This window comes from Martes martes, assembly GCF_963455335.1.
Source record: "Martes martes genome assembly, contig: SUPER_18_unloc_1, whole genome shotgun sequence".
In the NCBI taxonomy this organism is placed as follows: Eukaryota; Metazoa; Chordata; class Mammalia; order Carnivora; family Mustelidae; genus Martes; species Martes martes.
The window spans coordinates 378216-390901 of NW_027666704.1; the positions used below are offsets into that span (position 1 = coordinate 378216).

Here is a 12686-nt window from a genome sequence, read left to right on the forward strand (position 1 = left end):
TTTTGTAAAGTGAATTAAAATCACTTGGGAGGGGCGCCTGGGTGGCTCAGTGGGTTAAACCTTTTCCTTTGGCTCAGGTCATGATCTCAGGGTCCTGGGAACGAGCCCTGCATCCCCGCATCCCGCTCTCTGCTCCGCAGGGAGCTTGCTTCCCCCCCTCTCCCTCTGCCTGCCTCTCTGCCTACTTGTGATCTCTGTTAAATAAATAAATAAGATCTTTAAAAAAGATAAATAAGATAAAATCAGTTGGGAGCTCAGCAGGGGTATGAGTAAAGAAGTAGTTGCACGTAATACAATAAGCAAAAGCACAGACACCACATTTTAAATGATTAATTTTTCTGCAAGAACCTGAGCTGATAAAAGTACTCCCCCCTTTCATTTCAGAAAATCCATTTCTACTTATTAAAACTTCATTTTATTAAAAAGGAAAATAGGCTTGACAGAGAGGCAGCTAGAGTCCAATTGTATTCTATTAACCGCTGCATGGGAGAAGGTGTGGAAAATGGAAGGTGTGGGTGTCCAGGTGGCAGGTATAGTCGGACACAAGCAGGCTGGATTCGCACTGGAGACATACTGTTGTCTTAGAGGCAGGCATGTGGGGAGCCAACAATGAAGTCCCCACCCACAGGCCACTTAGTGTCTTACCCTGTCCTAGTGCATCAGTGCTTCACAGGTGTTGCCTCATTCATTCTCAAAACATCACAGGAGGTACCATTTTATATTCCCATTTAGCAAATAAAGGTTGTTACTTGACCGTATGTAGCTAATAAGCAGCAAAGCTCGCTCTCAAATCCAGGGTCTGTATTTATTTTGCATTCTGTCACCTAAGTCAACTACCATTCCCACTCTTCTTTTTTTTAAGATTTTATTTGTCAGAGAGAGAGTGCGCACAAGCAGGGGGACTGGGAGAGGGAGAAGCAGACTCCCCACTGAGCAGAAAGCCCAATGCTGGGATCAATCCCAAGACGCTGAGATCACGACCTGAGCCGAAGGCAAATGCCCAACCAACTGAACCACCCAGGCGTCCCTACCATTCCTTTTTTTTTTTTTTTTTTTTTTAAAGATTTTATTTATTTTACTTGAGAGAGAGAGAGAGAGAGAGAGAGAGAGAATGAGACGGGGAGAAGTTCAGGGGGAGAAGCAGACTCCCCGCGGAGCTGGGAGCCCGATGCGGGACTCGATCCCAGGACTCCAGGATCATGACCTGAGCCGAAGGCAGTTACCCAACCAACTGAGCCACCCAGGTGCCCCTACCACTTCCTTTTTTTAAAAAAAGATTTTATTTATTTGACAGAGAGAGATCACAAGTAGGCAGAGGCAGGCAGAGGGGGAGGGAGAAGCAGGCTCCCCACCGAGCAGAGAGCCCGATGCAGGGCTCAATCCCAGGACCCTGAGATCATGACCTGAGCCAAAGGAAAAGGTTTAACCCACTGAGCCACGCAAGTGCCCCTAATTACTGCATTTTCTTAAAACTTCTTTTCTCTGCATTTTTCTCCTCAGTAACAAGGTGAAGGCAGAGGCCTGACCCACTGAGTCACCTAGGCACCCCCCTACCATTCCCATTCTTAAGAAAAATTCCAAATGTGATATGCCACTGAGTGGCAAATTCAACTTAGAATTCAGGTCTGTTTAAAAAAAAAAAAAAAAAAAAAAAGAATTCAGGTCTGTTTGATTTAGGGTCCAATGTTCTTTTTACCACATGACAATTTCACCTTCAATATCTGATAATCATCAGTCCAAGGTTCACAAACCAGCAAGCTGACCTTTAAGCCAAGTTTAGTCAAATAAACTTTCAAGATAAAATCCAACAGAAAGGAACGAATGTCACAAAAATGTCCTTTTGGTATTAATCAGAGGAACAAATGTGATGTCAGTTAAGTTAGAAAGCAGAGAGGCTCTCCTGCCTCTCCTTCCATTATTTTAAGTCACTAAGTCCTATCAATTCTGCTTCCCTACAGCTGTTTTTTTTGGTTTGTTTGGTTTTTTTGCACAACTGCAAAGATTTCCGAATTATTTTGTTTTCGGTCCCTTGTACACAGCAAAGAGTTGGATTCTGCTTTATGAAACAATGTGAATTAGTTTGAACCATTTATATTTATCAATTTGACATATATTTGGTCTCAGTTTTTCATTATTTATATGATGCCTTTCTTTGTAGATTCTTTAAACTCTGAAAATGTGGTATCTGTTTCTATCTTTTCTGGAAATGTGGAGAGCTTCTATTTTTGATTTAGTAGGTGTCTTTTTTTTTTTTTTTAATTTTATTTATTTGTCAGAGAGAGAGTGGGAGAGAGAGTGAGCGAGCATAGGCAGAGGCAGAGGGGGAAGCAGGCTCCCCACCAAGCAAGGAGCCCAATGTTGGGACTCGATCCCAGGACGCTGGGACCATGACCTGAGCCAAAGGCAGCTGCCCAACCAACTGAGCCACCCAGGTGTCCCTAGTGGGTGTCTTTATAACTTGTTTAATCTTGTCTTCAAAAAATTTTTACTGAGATATAGTTAATATAGAACACTGTAATAGTTTCAAGCATACGGCATAATGATTCAGTATTTGTATACACTGCAAAATGATGGCACAGCTCTTGATGGCAGAGCATAGTGACACTGGGTCAGGCTACAGTCATCTCCTGTCTGGCTAAGCTCTGGAAGTTCCCTAGCTGATCTGCCCGGCTACCTCCACTCCCCAGGTGGCCACACTGCAGTCAGAGTGATAATCCCCAAACACACATCTCACCATTTCCCAGCTTAACTCTCTGCAATAGTGAGCCCTCCAGGACAGGGGGGCTAACACTCAAACTCTTTAATCATCTATAAGGCCTCCACACCACCCCTGGGGTCCACTCCCATCACCTCTGCTTGGTTAACTCCTGTCATCTTTCATATCGCAGCTTAAGAGATCACAGGCCTTCTGGAATCCGTTCCCTACTGCCCTCTACCCTAAGACTGAAATATTTCTTCTACATATGGATTCCCCCCTGCCCCAGAACACTGTGCTGGGTGCTTGGCTGACAAGGGAACAAGATTTTATAAACAACCTTCTAGCCAAAGGATCTTAGGACCAAAAAGCATAGCAAATAACTTAGTCCAACCCTTCTGTGATGCACAGTTTCCTGGTCAGATGTCCTTGTCTCCATTCTACCCCACTTCCCTTAACAAAGCTGGCTTTTCTTACTCTGGAGGGGGTGCAGTAAAGGGTTAGCACAGTAGGCCCGGCATACATACTGTAAAGCCATACATACTGTAAAGCGCTTCAGGCCTGGCCCTCAACCACTCCTGGGCTCCTCCAAGTCCACAGAATATCCTGCAGGTAAGAGTACCTTTGCAGACCCCGGGCCTTAGCCAGGCCAGACAGTTCATGGCAACATGACTTCCAGTCATCACCTGTTTGTGTCTGCCTGAGGCCTGGGTCATACTGCGTCCTTGTCTGACTTCTGAGAGAGCTGTGGGGGCTTGGAGACTGAGTCATGCAGGTGCCTGATGCCTACGTGACTGACCCCCCGTAAAAACCCTGGACACCAAGGCTTGGGGGAGCTTCTCTGGTTGGCAATACTTTGTACGAGGTTTCACAACACCGTTTCTGGAGAAATTAGGTCTGTGAAACTCCACTGGGAGAGGACAATAGGAAACTTCTCCTGGACTGTGCCGTGTGCCTTTTTACTCTGCTGATTTTCATCTGATTCTTTTGCTGTAATAAATCATAACCATAAGTGCTACAGCTTTTCTGAGTTCTGTCAATTCCTCTGGCAAATCACTGAACTTGAACGTGGTCTTGGGGACCTCTGAAAGGGCATCTGCCCTTTCTTTTCTGCTCCACAAGTAACCTACTAGCTTTCTAAGCTTCCCTAAATGGTGATAAAAAGAGAACCCACCTAAGACTGTGCTGCAAGTGGTCAAGGCCAGGCCAAGGCCTTCCCCACAGGTCTCTTCCCTCCCTGGGCTCAGCTTATGTCTGATGTGAGTCTTAATACTACTATCTCATCTCCCCTCCTGACAATGACCTCTACACGCTGCTCTACTGCTAGAGGACAGTAGACCCTCTTTTCTACAACAGGGAGACACAAATGCCAAAAAGGCCACTGTTGTTTATAAAGAAGCAAAGAAGGCTGGCTACAGGCAAAAATCCCATGGTCCTTCCCAAGACAGAAGCATGACTACAGGCAAACTTTCCTCTGGTTAGGGACTATAGGAAAATCTCTCTCCACCAATGGAAGGGAGGGGACAGGTGTAAGGGGAGTGAGAAGAGAAATGAAACAAAACCAACCACACTCCCCAGCTAAGTGCAAAGGCAAATGGCAAATGATGTCATCACTGAGTTGAGTGGAGAAGACAAACAGGGAGGGGCAATGAGCCGTAAGTACGCGGGCAGCAGCCACCCCACTCTGGTGCTTACTGTTTCCGAGCTCGGTGTTGCCAGACCTCCGCATTTCCAAAGAGATGCCAGAAGTCTGAATCTGTACATGAAAGTTCCTGCATGTTTACAGAGACGTTGGTGCAAAAAGATGACTTTCAAAATAGTGAGGGTCTAACAAAGCATCAGCTGTGGGCTGGCAGATTTGGAAGTGCTCCTGAATACAGGTAGATAGGAATTTTATTTTTGTAAGAAAAACTATGCCAAGGTATAAGAGACAGGATAATAATTAACCTTTCTCTCTCTCTCTTTTTAATATAAGGAAAAGGGAAAACAAAGCCAACAAATAAAACAACCATACCTGAGAAGAAGATTCTAAATCTCTGCCAGGACAGAGAGCTACTAAGATGAGGAGGAGTTACTGGTCAAGAAGGAGCAGTTCTGGGAGGAAGGGAGGGTATGAGCAAGTATCATTATAAAAAAAAAAAGCACTTTCTGGGGTACCTGGGTGGTTCAGTGGGTTTAAAAGCCTCTACCTGGGGTCCTGGGATCGAGCCCCTAGTCAGGCTCTCTGCTTGGTGGGGAGCCTGTTTCCCCCCTTTCTGTCTCTGCCTGCCTCTCTGCCTACTGGTGATCGCTGTCAAATAAATAAATAAATAAATACTAAATTAAAAAAAAAAGAAAGCACCTTCTTCAAATAGATTGAAAAGCTTAAAAAAAAAAAAAAAGCCAACTTTTTTTTTTTTTCCTTTTTGAGTGAGTGAGCGAGCACAAAGTGGGCAGAGCAGGCTCCATACTCAGCACAGAGCCTGATGCAGGGCTTGGTCTCACAACCCTGACACCATGACCGGAGCTGAAATCAAGAGTTGGACATTAACTGACTGAACCACCCAGGTGCCCCTAAAAAAGCCAACATTCTAAGACTTGAAATTTAGAAGGCTCTTACATACAGGTATCAAACTTTCTTTCTGGAGCAGAAGACCAAAACCACAACCAGGTCAAGGGCTATTTCTGAAATCATTTTTACAAAGAAGAAAACAATATAATCATAAAGAAAGAATGAAAGCAACCAAACGTTATACATCTTATCAAACATTCTTGATTTTAAGGGGATAAAACAGAAGTCTGGTGATATCAAATAGTATCTATGAAATGAAGACTACTGGCCTTGGGTTAGTTAATATTAATCATACCACCTGCTAAAGTAAAGGAAACAAGAATATTCTTGGGGTGGGAGAGCAGGTAAATATTAAGTAATTTGTATTATTAATAGAAAAATAATTTTAAAATATTTTTAAAGATTTTATTTATTTGACAGAGAGAGAATGCATGCACACACACAAGGAGGGGGAGTGGCAGGTGGAGGGAGAGGGAGAACCAGGTTCCCTGTTGAGCAGAGTCCGACGTGGGGCTCGATCCCAGGATCCTAGGATCATGACCTGAGCCGAAGGCAGGTACTTAACTGACTGAGCCACCCAGGTGCCCTAATTTTTAAATTTTTAAAAACAAGTGAACAAGCAAGCACAAGCACAGGGAGGCACAGTGGGAGAGAGAATCTCAAGCAGAGAGAATCTCAAGCACGGAGCCTGACATGTGGGGGGCTCCATCTCATGACCCTGAGATCATGACCTGAGCCAAAAATCAGAAGTTGGACTGACTGACTGAATCACTCAGGTGTCCCAGAAAAATAATTTTTAAAAAATGAAGAGAAAGAATGACTAGGTTTCAAGTGTCAAATTAAGTAAATGAAGAATGGGGGGGAGAGAAAAAAGAATGATAGGGATATAGATTGAAGTAAAGAAAAAGTACTGACATCTTCCTTCTTATTCTGAAAAGAACATTCCTAGAATACATTCACTGGATCATTACATAAGAATAGAGGTATTTGGGGCACCTGGGTGGCTCAGTGGGTTAAAGCCTCTGCCTTCAGCTCAGGTTATGATCCCAGGGTCCTGGGATCGAGCCCCCGCATCGGGCTCTCTGCTCAGCGGGAGGCCTGCTTCCCTTCCTCTCTCTCTGCCTGCCTCTCTGCCTACTTGTGATCTCTGTCAAATAGATAAATAAAAATAAATAAAATAATAAATAAAATAAATAAAAAATAAATAAAAATCTAAAAAAAAAGAATAGAGGTATTTATTGTTTAAGCTAATTACTAAAACACTTAACAATTTACTGCTCACACTACAGATTTGTGCAAAAGGAAACAGTATATGCAACAAAATGCAGTGAAAAAACGATCGATATTAAGTTTAAAAAGAAGACAAAGTAGGGACACTTGGTTAAGCTGAGGTTCCTGGATCGAGGCCCACATCGGGTTCCTTGCTCAGGTGGGAGAGTCTGCTTCTCCCTCTGCCTGCCGCTCCCCCTGCTCGTGCTATGACAAACAAATGAATTCTTAAAAAAAAAAAAAAAAAAAGGACAACGTATAAATACAAAATTACTTTATTAACTGAAGCCGATAAAAAGCAAGTAGGACAACAAGCTGCTCACAGGAAGCCCCCGCCACCCAAAGCCTGCACACCAGGTGCCAGGCAACAAGGGGAAGCTGAATGGCTGTTACCTTATTCAGTCCTCTCACCAATTCTGGGAGGTTATCATTTCCTTTTGCAGATGCAAACACCATGACTTGAGGAGTTTAGGAACTGGGATGGAATCCCAAGTGTTATCTGACTTCAAAACCTATGCTGCCTGAGGACCCCTTGTACAGGACACACCGTATTTGCCAGGATGCCGAACACTGGAGAACATACAAGGGACGGTACACCTGCCACAGCAGTGCAAGGAAGGAAAGAGGCAGGTCATTTTTACAAAGAAACTGAGGCTCAGATAAGCGAGGCAGAGGAAATATCATTTTAACCCCCAAAGACAGAAAAACACATGGTAGAAGCATTTTCTTGGCTCTCCACATGTGACCCCTCCAGACACTCCTTTCACCACTAGTGGCTCCAAGATGCTGTCCTTATTCTTTTCTAGGCTCTGTCCCTCTGAGGCAACCTTATCCACGTCGATGACCTCAACACTGTGATGAATACCAGACATTATTCTAGCTATTCTCCCAACAGCTGTTCTCCCAATAGCTGTTCTCTATTCCTAATATCTTACTGGGCTTTTCCATGTTGTGCACTACCCAAAACACTACACTTGACAAGCCTAAAATCAACTCATTATCTGTCTCACCATGCCTGCTCTGATTCCTGCATTTCTACCACCATTACCTACACTCCTGTGCTCCCACGCTCCCGCGCAGCAAGAGTTAACGGTGCCACAGAGCGCTCAACGGAGTGACTACGCAGGTACATCACGGATGACCACATGTTTGCCCAAGGAGTTAGGTTACTTACCCAGCCCTCCTATCCTTAATTCTAAGGCTCTTTCTCATGCATCCCCTCCATGCCCAATGCTTTCTGTCTCACACTGCTTTGAGTCTTCTGTGCTTTGGATAGCCACCACTTTCAAGTTCTAAATGATTAATGGCATAAAGTTGTCTGTGATTTGCTCCATACCTACTATTCTGGCTTTGCCTTCCTCCTCCTTCTTCTCTGCCCCTTCACCTCTGTGACAGGCCCACACAACAGAACCTACCAGGCTGTCCTGTTTTTGCTTTTTAAATGCTATATACTCTTTGGTATTCTTTCTTTACTCCTTTGCGTGGTAAAGCCAAAGACTCGGCTCAGCAGTCTCTCTGTGAAGCCCTTCCACACCCACTACACCCACAGTTCCTCATTCCTGACTCAATCTTCCAATGGACTTCACATTATCATACTATTTTTACCATCATATGGATTCACATTTATAGCACCTATCACAGCATACTAAAGTTGTTCACATGCTTATTTTTGTGACCAAACAATGAGTTCCTTCAGGGTATTTTTCCTGGCTTACATATGCTCAACTGTGTACATCCATGTCCATAAGTATCTACGTGCTCCAAGTGGCCTTAGCACAGTCCTTGGAAAGCAGAAGATACTCCATTAACATCTGCTAGATGAATTGATAATATTAAATAAGATGAAAATGGTGTTTCTAAAAAAAATTTAATTAACAGATGAAAAAACAAGAAAACTGAATCTATATGATTTACACAGAGCAAAAAAATATATCAAGAAAACATGCCATTATACAAAAAACTGGCCGAAGTCAAACTATGCTGGGAGTTTTTAATATTCTCCCCATCATACTAAATTGAGTATATGCTAAGTAGAATATTAGAACAATAAAACCAACTGTAGAAACCTAAATGACCACCAAAGGGGGAATAATTTTTAAAACACAAACGTATACTCAATCTCTATTTTGTACAATAGTGTAATAAAAGTTAATTTTGCTTTTTGATTTTAACTAAGATTTAATAATAAAGCATTTTTCAGTAAAAAGGAAAGGCTGTAAGAGAATTTGGCTAAAAAAGACATTTAAAATAAAATAAAGGCCTAGAGGCGCCTGGGTGGTTCAGCCGGTTAAGGATCCGGCTCTCGGTTTCAGGGTCATGAGACCGAGCTGGGCTCTGCACTGGATGTGGAACCTGCTTAAGATTCTCTCTCCTTCTCCCCCATCCCAGCCCTCCCTCTAAAAAATAAATGAATAAATAATAAATAAAATAAAACAAAGACCTAGATTTAGTAGTCTATAACTTTTTTTTAAAAGTGCAACATGTAAGAATGTTATTTCCTACCATGTTTGCTGGAGTTTTGATCCAAAGATGTGTTCACAGAAATGCTGTCCACTGTAGTCCACTTCCTTAGTCTTGACTGTGGCTCTTTAATACTGTTCATATCCATATTTACATTCAAGTTTGAGTTCAAGCCTAAAAATAAAACAATAATAGAAAACCACTTTATTTATTTATTTTAAAGATTTTATTTATTCATTTGAACGGAAGTGAGACAGAGAGAGCACAAGCAGGGGGAGGTGCAGAGGGAGAGGGTAAGCAGACTCCCCACTGAGCTGGGAGCCTGACGTGGGGCTCAATCCCAAGACCTGGAGATCGTGACCCGAGCCTAAGGCAGACGCCTAACCATGTGAGCCACCCAGGTGCCCAGAAAAAAACACTTTATAAAGTACAGCACATTTTCCTTCTGATACCACAACTTCCATTTTCTGGAAAAGAACATGTAACTAATCTGTTTTCAATCCTGTGAATGTTCCTTAATAAATATCACCCTGCAAATGTGGCACAGCCAAATGATTACAGACAAAGGCAAGGCAGGCAGAACAGACACTCTGGGCCGCCAGCCAAGGCTGTGCAGAAATAACACTGAGAGAAGAGCCATGGCTACATTATCAGAGAGCAACAAATAAAAATCCTTAACAGCTATTCTACTATTCAATAACCCAATGTTTTCAAACCATCAAACTGTTAAAACCACAACTGTGTCAACTGTGGAAAACTATTTCTTCATATAATTTTGGTAATTTTAAAATTCCTTGATAAAAGAAGAGATAATTTTAAGGAAGCCAATTATTAAAGCTTATCTCCAATAAAAGATTTTTTAAAAAAAGAGTTATTTATGTATTAGAGCAAGAGAGTACGTGCACAGGGGAGGGCAGGGCAGGGGGGCAGGAGGAGAGGGAGAGAATCTCAAGCAGTCTCCATGCCTAGCACGGAACCCAACACTGGGCTCAATCTCATAACCCTGAGATCATGACCTGAGCCAAAACCAAGAGTCAGACACTCAACCAACTGAGCCACCCAGGCGCCCCTACAATAGATCTCTTTAGCTATCCCCCAAGAGCACCATGCATGAAGAAATATTAATAAACACTTTTAGCTGTTATCTTATCTTTTGCTTGTAAACAGTAATTTTCAACTGACTGGCCAGACAAAAGACACTGTCACTTGAAAGTAAAAATGTCTTGCTCTAGCAATTGTACTTAAGGGTGAGACTCTCGTATCTCAAAGCACAATTTCCTTGAACTTTGCTGATGACACACATCAGATTCAGATACTCTCTTGGAACAAGGATGGAAATTTCCACCTCAGATACTCTGGTCAGAAAACTATTAAGCCAGCGTTTCTTAAGTTTAATCCAAGGACCATCAATATCAGAATCATCTGAGATGTCTGTTAAAAAAAAAAAGACTCCAGTGGGAACCAGAATCTTTGTTTAATACACAGCCACGTTGTTCCTATTCTAAATTTCAAAACAAATAGTTTTCAATACTTGGGTTTCATGACAGTCCATGTGATTGATAACAGGTCATTCAAACTTAAAAACTTTAATAGTGTGAATTCTCTAGTATCATCCCTTATTTTTGGAGAGAGCAATTACATTTGCTGCTCTCTGGACTCCTCAGCTAAACCCAAGACCTGGCAAATTTTTCTCTGAACCTGTGAAGGTTCAGACAGTAACTATCTCAGGCTCTGTGGGGCATAAGGCCTCAGTGTCTCTACTAACTCTGTTGTAGCAAAAAAGCTGCCACAGAATAACACATTAACAAAAGAGCAAGGCTGTGTTCCAATAAAACTTTATTTACAGAACCAGCCAGCTGGCCAAATTTGGTCAACAGGCTCTAGTTTGCCAATGCCTGATTTAGACAACCATACTGTGTTTGTACAGGTTCGGCAGACTTCTTAACCAAGAAGTAGGTTTTTTAAAAAGATTTGTATTTATTTATTTGGGGGGGGGGGGCAATGTGCGTGCACATGTGAGCACACGTGCAGGGGGTGGGGACTCTCAAGCACACTCTGTGCTGAGCGCCGACGGAGCCTGACATGGGGCTCAATCTCACGACCTGAGCCAAAACCAAGAGTTGGACTGAGTCACCCAGGTGCCTCTGGGAGAAGTATCTCTTGCTATAAAGCCAATCAGAACAGGAAATCCCATATTTCGAAACTTACCTCCTCAATGGCCCAATTTGTACGTCTAGTATGCAAACAGCAAGAGTCACTTCCCTTCACTGGTAAGATCACAATGTCTCAATGTACTTGAGTATTCTTTCACCACACTACTATTGTCTCTGGGATCACAATGTAGATAAATTCTAAGGTATTTATCTACATTGGTAACTGGCAAGGGAACTGCTTCCGGAAACCTAATGAGATTGCTAACCATACCAAGGACTCAAAGTGCAACCCACGTCCTAGCTGAGAGTCCAAAGCAATACCAGGGAGAGCCAAAATGTGTACTGTCCAGCCAGAGTGAAGCAACAGCAGGCCCCAGGCCCTGCCCACAGCCCAGAACATGCACACTAACTGACTGTCTTGGACCCAGTTGGGCCAGCAACCAACCAAGCTGGTTTACAAGAAACCACGGTTGCAGGAAAAGACAGAAAGAAAAAGCAAAATGAAGAGGGTGTGATCAAGGCTCAAAATAGAATCAAAGGCACAAAGGAGAAAAGAGACTCAAAGAAGGAGAAAACATTCAGGCCTGAAATTTCCAGAGGGAATAATGCCTGGGGACAGAGCGAAGAAAGGAAAGAGGGAGCAACTGCAGGGACGACCAAGGCAATCCTCCTCTAGCCTTGATCTTCTCCACTCAGACCAGAGACCATCCCTCACTATGTAGGTGAGAATCACAATTAGAGGTTCCGAAAGCACAGATGTAACTGTTCCCAGCTGTCCCTGCAGAGCAGCGCAGCTCAGTGCATCTCTGGCACGTGGTTACTGCTAACCTTCCCTCTTCTACCCTACGACGAAGCCACCTAGGGCTTCAGAGCAACTTCATGTTTATTCTAACCCACTGTAAAACAGCAGGGGGTTTTGGAAACAGCGTCATTTTCTTACATGGAAAGAGGCCTTCCCTGAAGCAAGAAGACTGGCTGAACCGGCAAGAGGCAAAGCAGCTCTTGGAGAGGAATGGGTCCCAGGGCCGGCATGGTTTTCCCGAGGGGACGAAACTGCGCCGCTCGAGGAGCAGACACAGTAAGCCAGGGGCCCCCGAGCATCACCTGAATGCTCAGGGCAATGAGAAACCTACCTATCGGGAAGTTGCTGAAAGCATTTATTGGTGATGGCCCTTTCTGCAGCTCGGGTGTAGTGTGGGGCATGACATTCTCGAGGAAAGATTTCATGGCTGGCTGATGGAGGGGCTGCTGCTGAGATGGCGGGGTCTGCTGCTTCGCCAACAGGCTGGGATCGAGTTGCCGGGACTGCTGCATCATTTGCTGCTGCACGCTAAGAGGTCGACCCTGGAAACAGAGAGATGATTGGGAAACACGGTGGACAGAAAGGCTTCCCAGACAGCCACATATTCCTCCTCACTGCCGAATTCACCCCTCCTCCTAGGCAGGAAGGTGAACAATCAGTTGCATACCAGTTAAGAGGACTTCTAGGCAAACAGGAGACTTAACCAACCACATATTCCATTCTCTTTTAATAAAGGCATTTCTCATCTCGTTACAA

At 43.6% G+C, this 12686-nt stretch overlaps 1 protein-coding gene across 3 annotated transcripts in view; it reads right to left on the reverse strand.

The window, feature by feature from the left end:
- TNRC6A (trinucleotide repeat containing adaptor 6A) overlaps positions 1–12686 on the reverse strand; it is a 104771-nt gene that overhangs the window by 12072 nt on the left and 80013 nt on the right. For all 3 annotated transcript variants that reach the window (XM_080831704.1, XM_080831706.1, XM_080831705.1), the window contains 2 exons: positions 12262–12472; positions 9018–9149 (listed from right to left, as the gene is read on the reverse strand). In XM_080831704.1, the coding sequence (XP_080687830.1) occupies positions 9018–9149; positions 12262–12472 (343 nt within the window). The remainder of the gene's footprint in view (positions 1–9017; positions 9150–12261; positions 12473–12686) is intronic.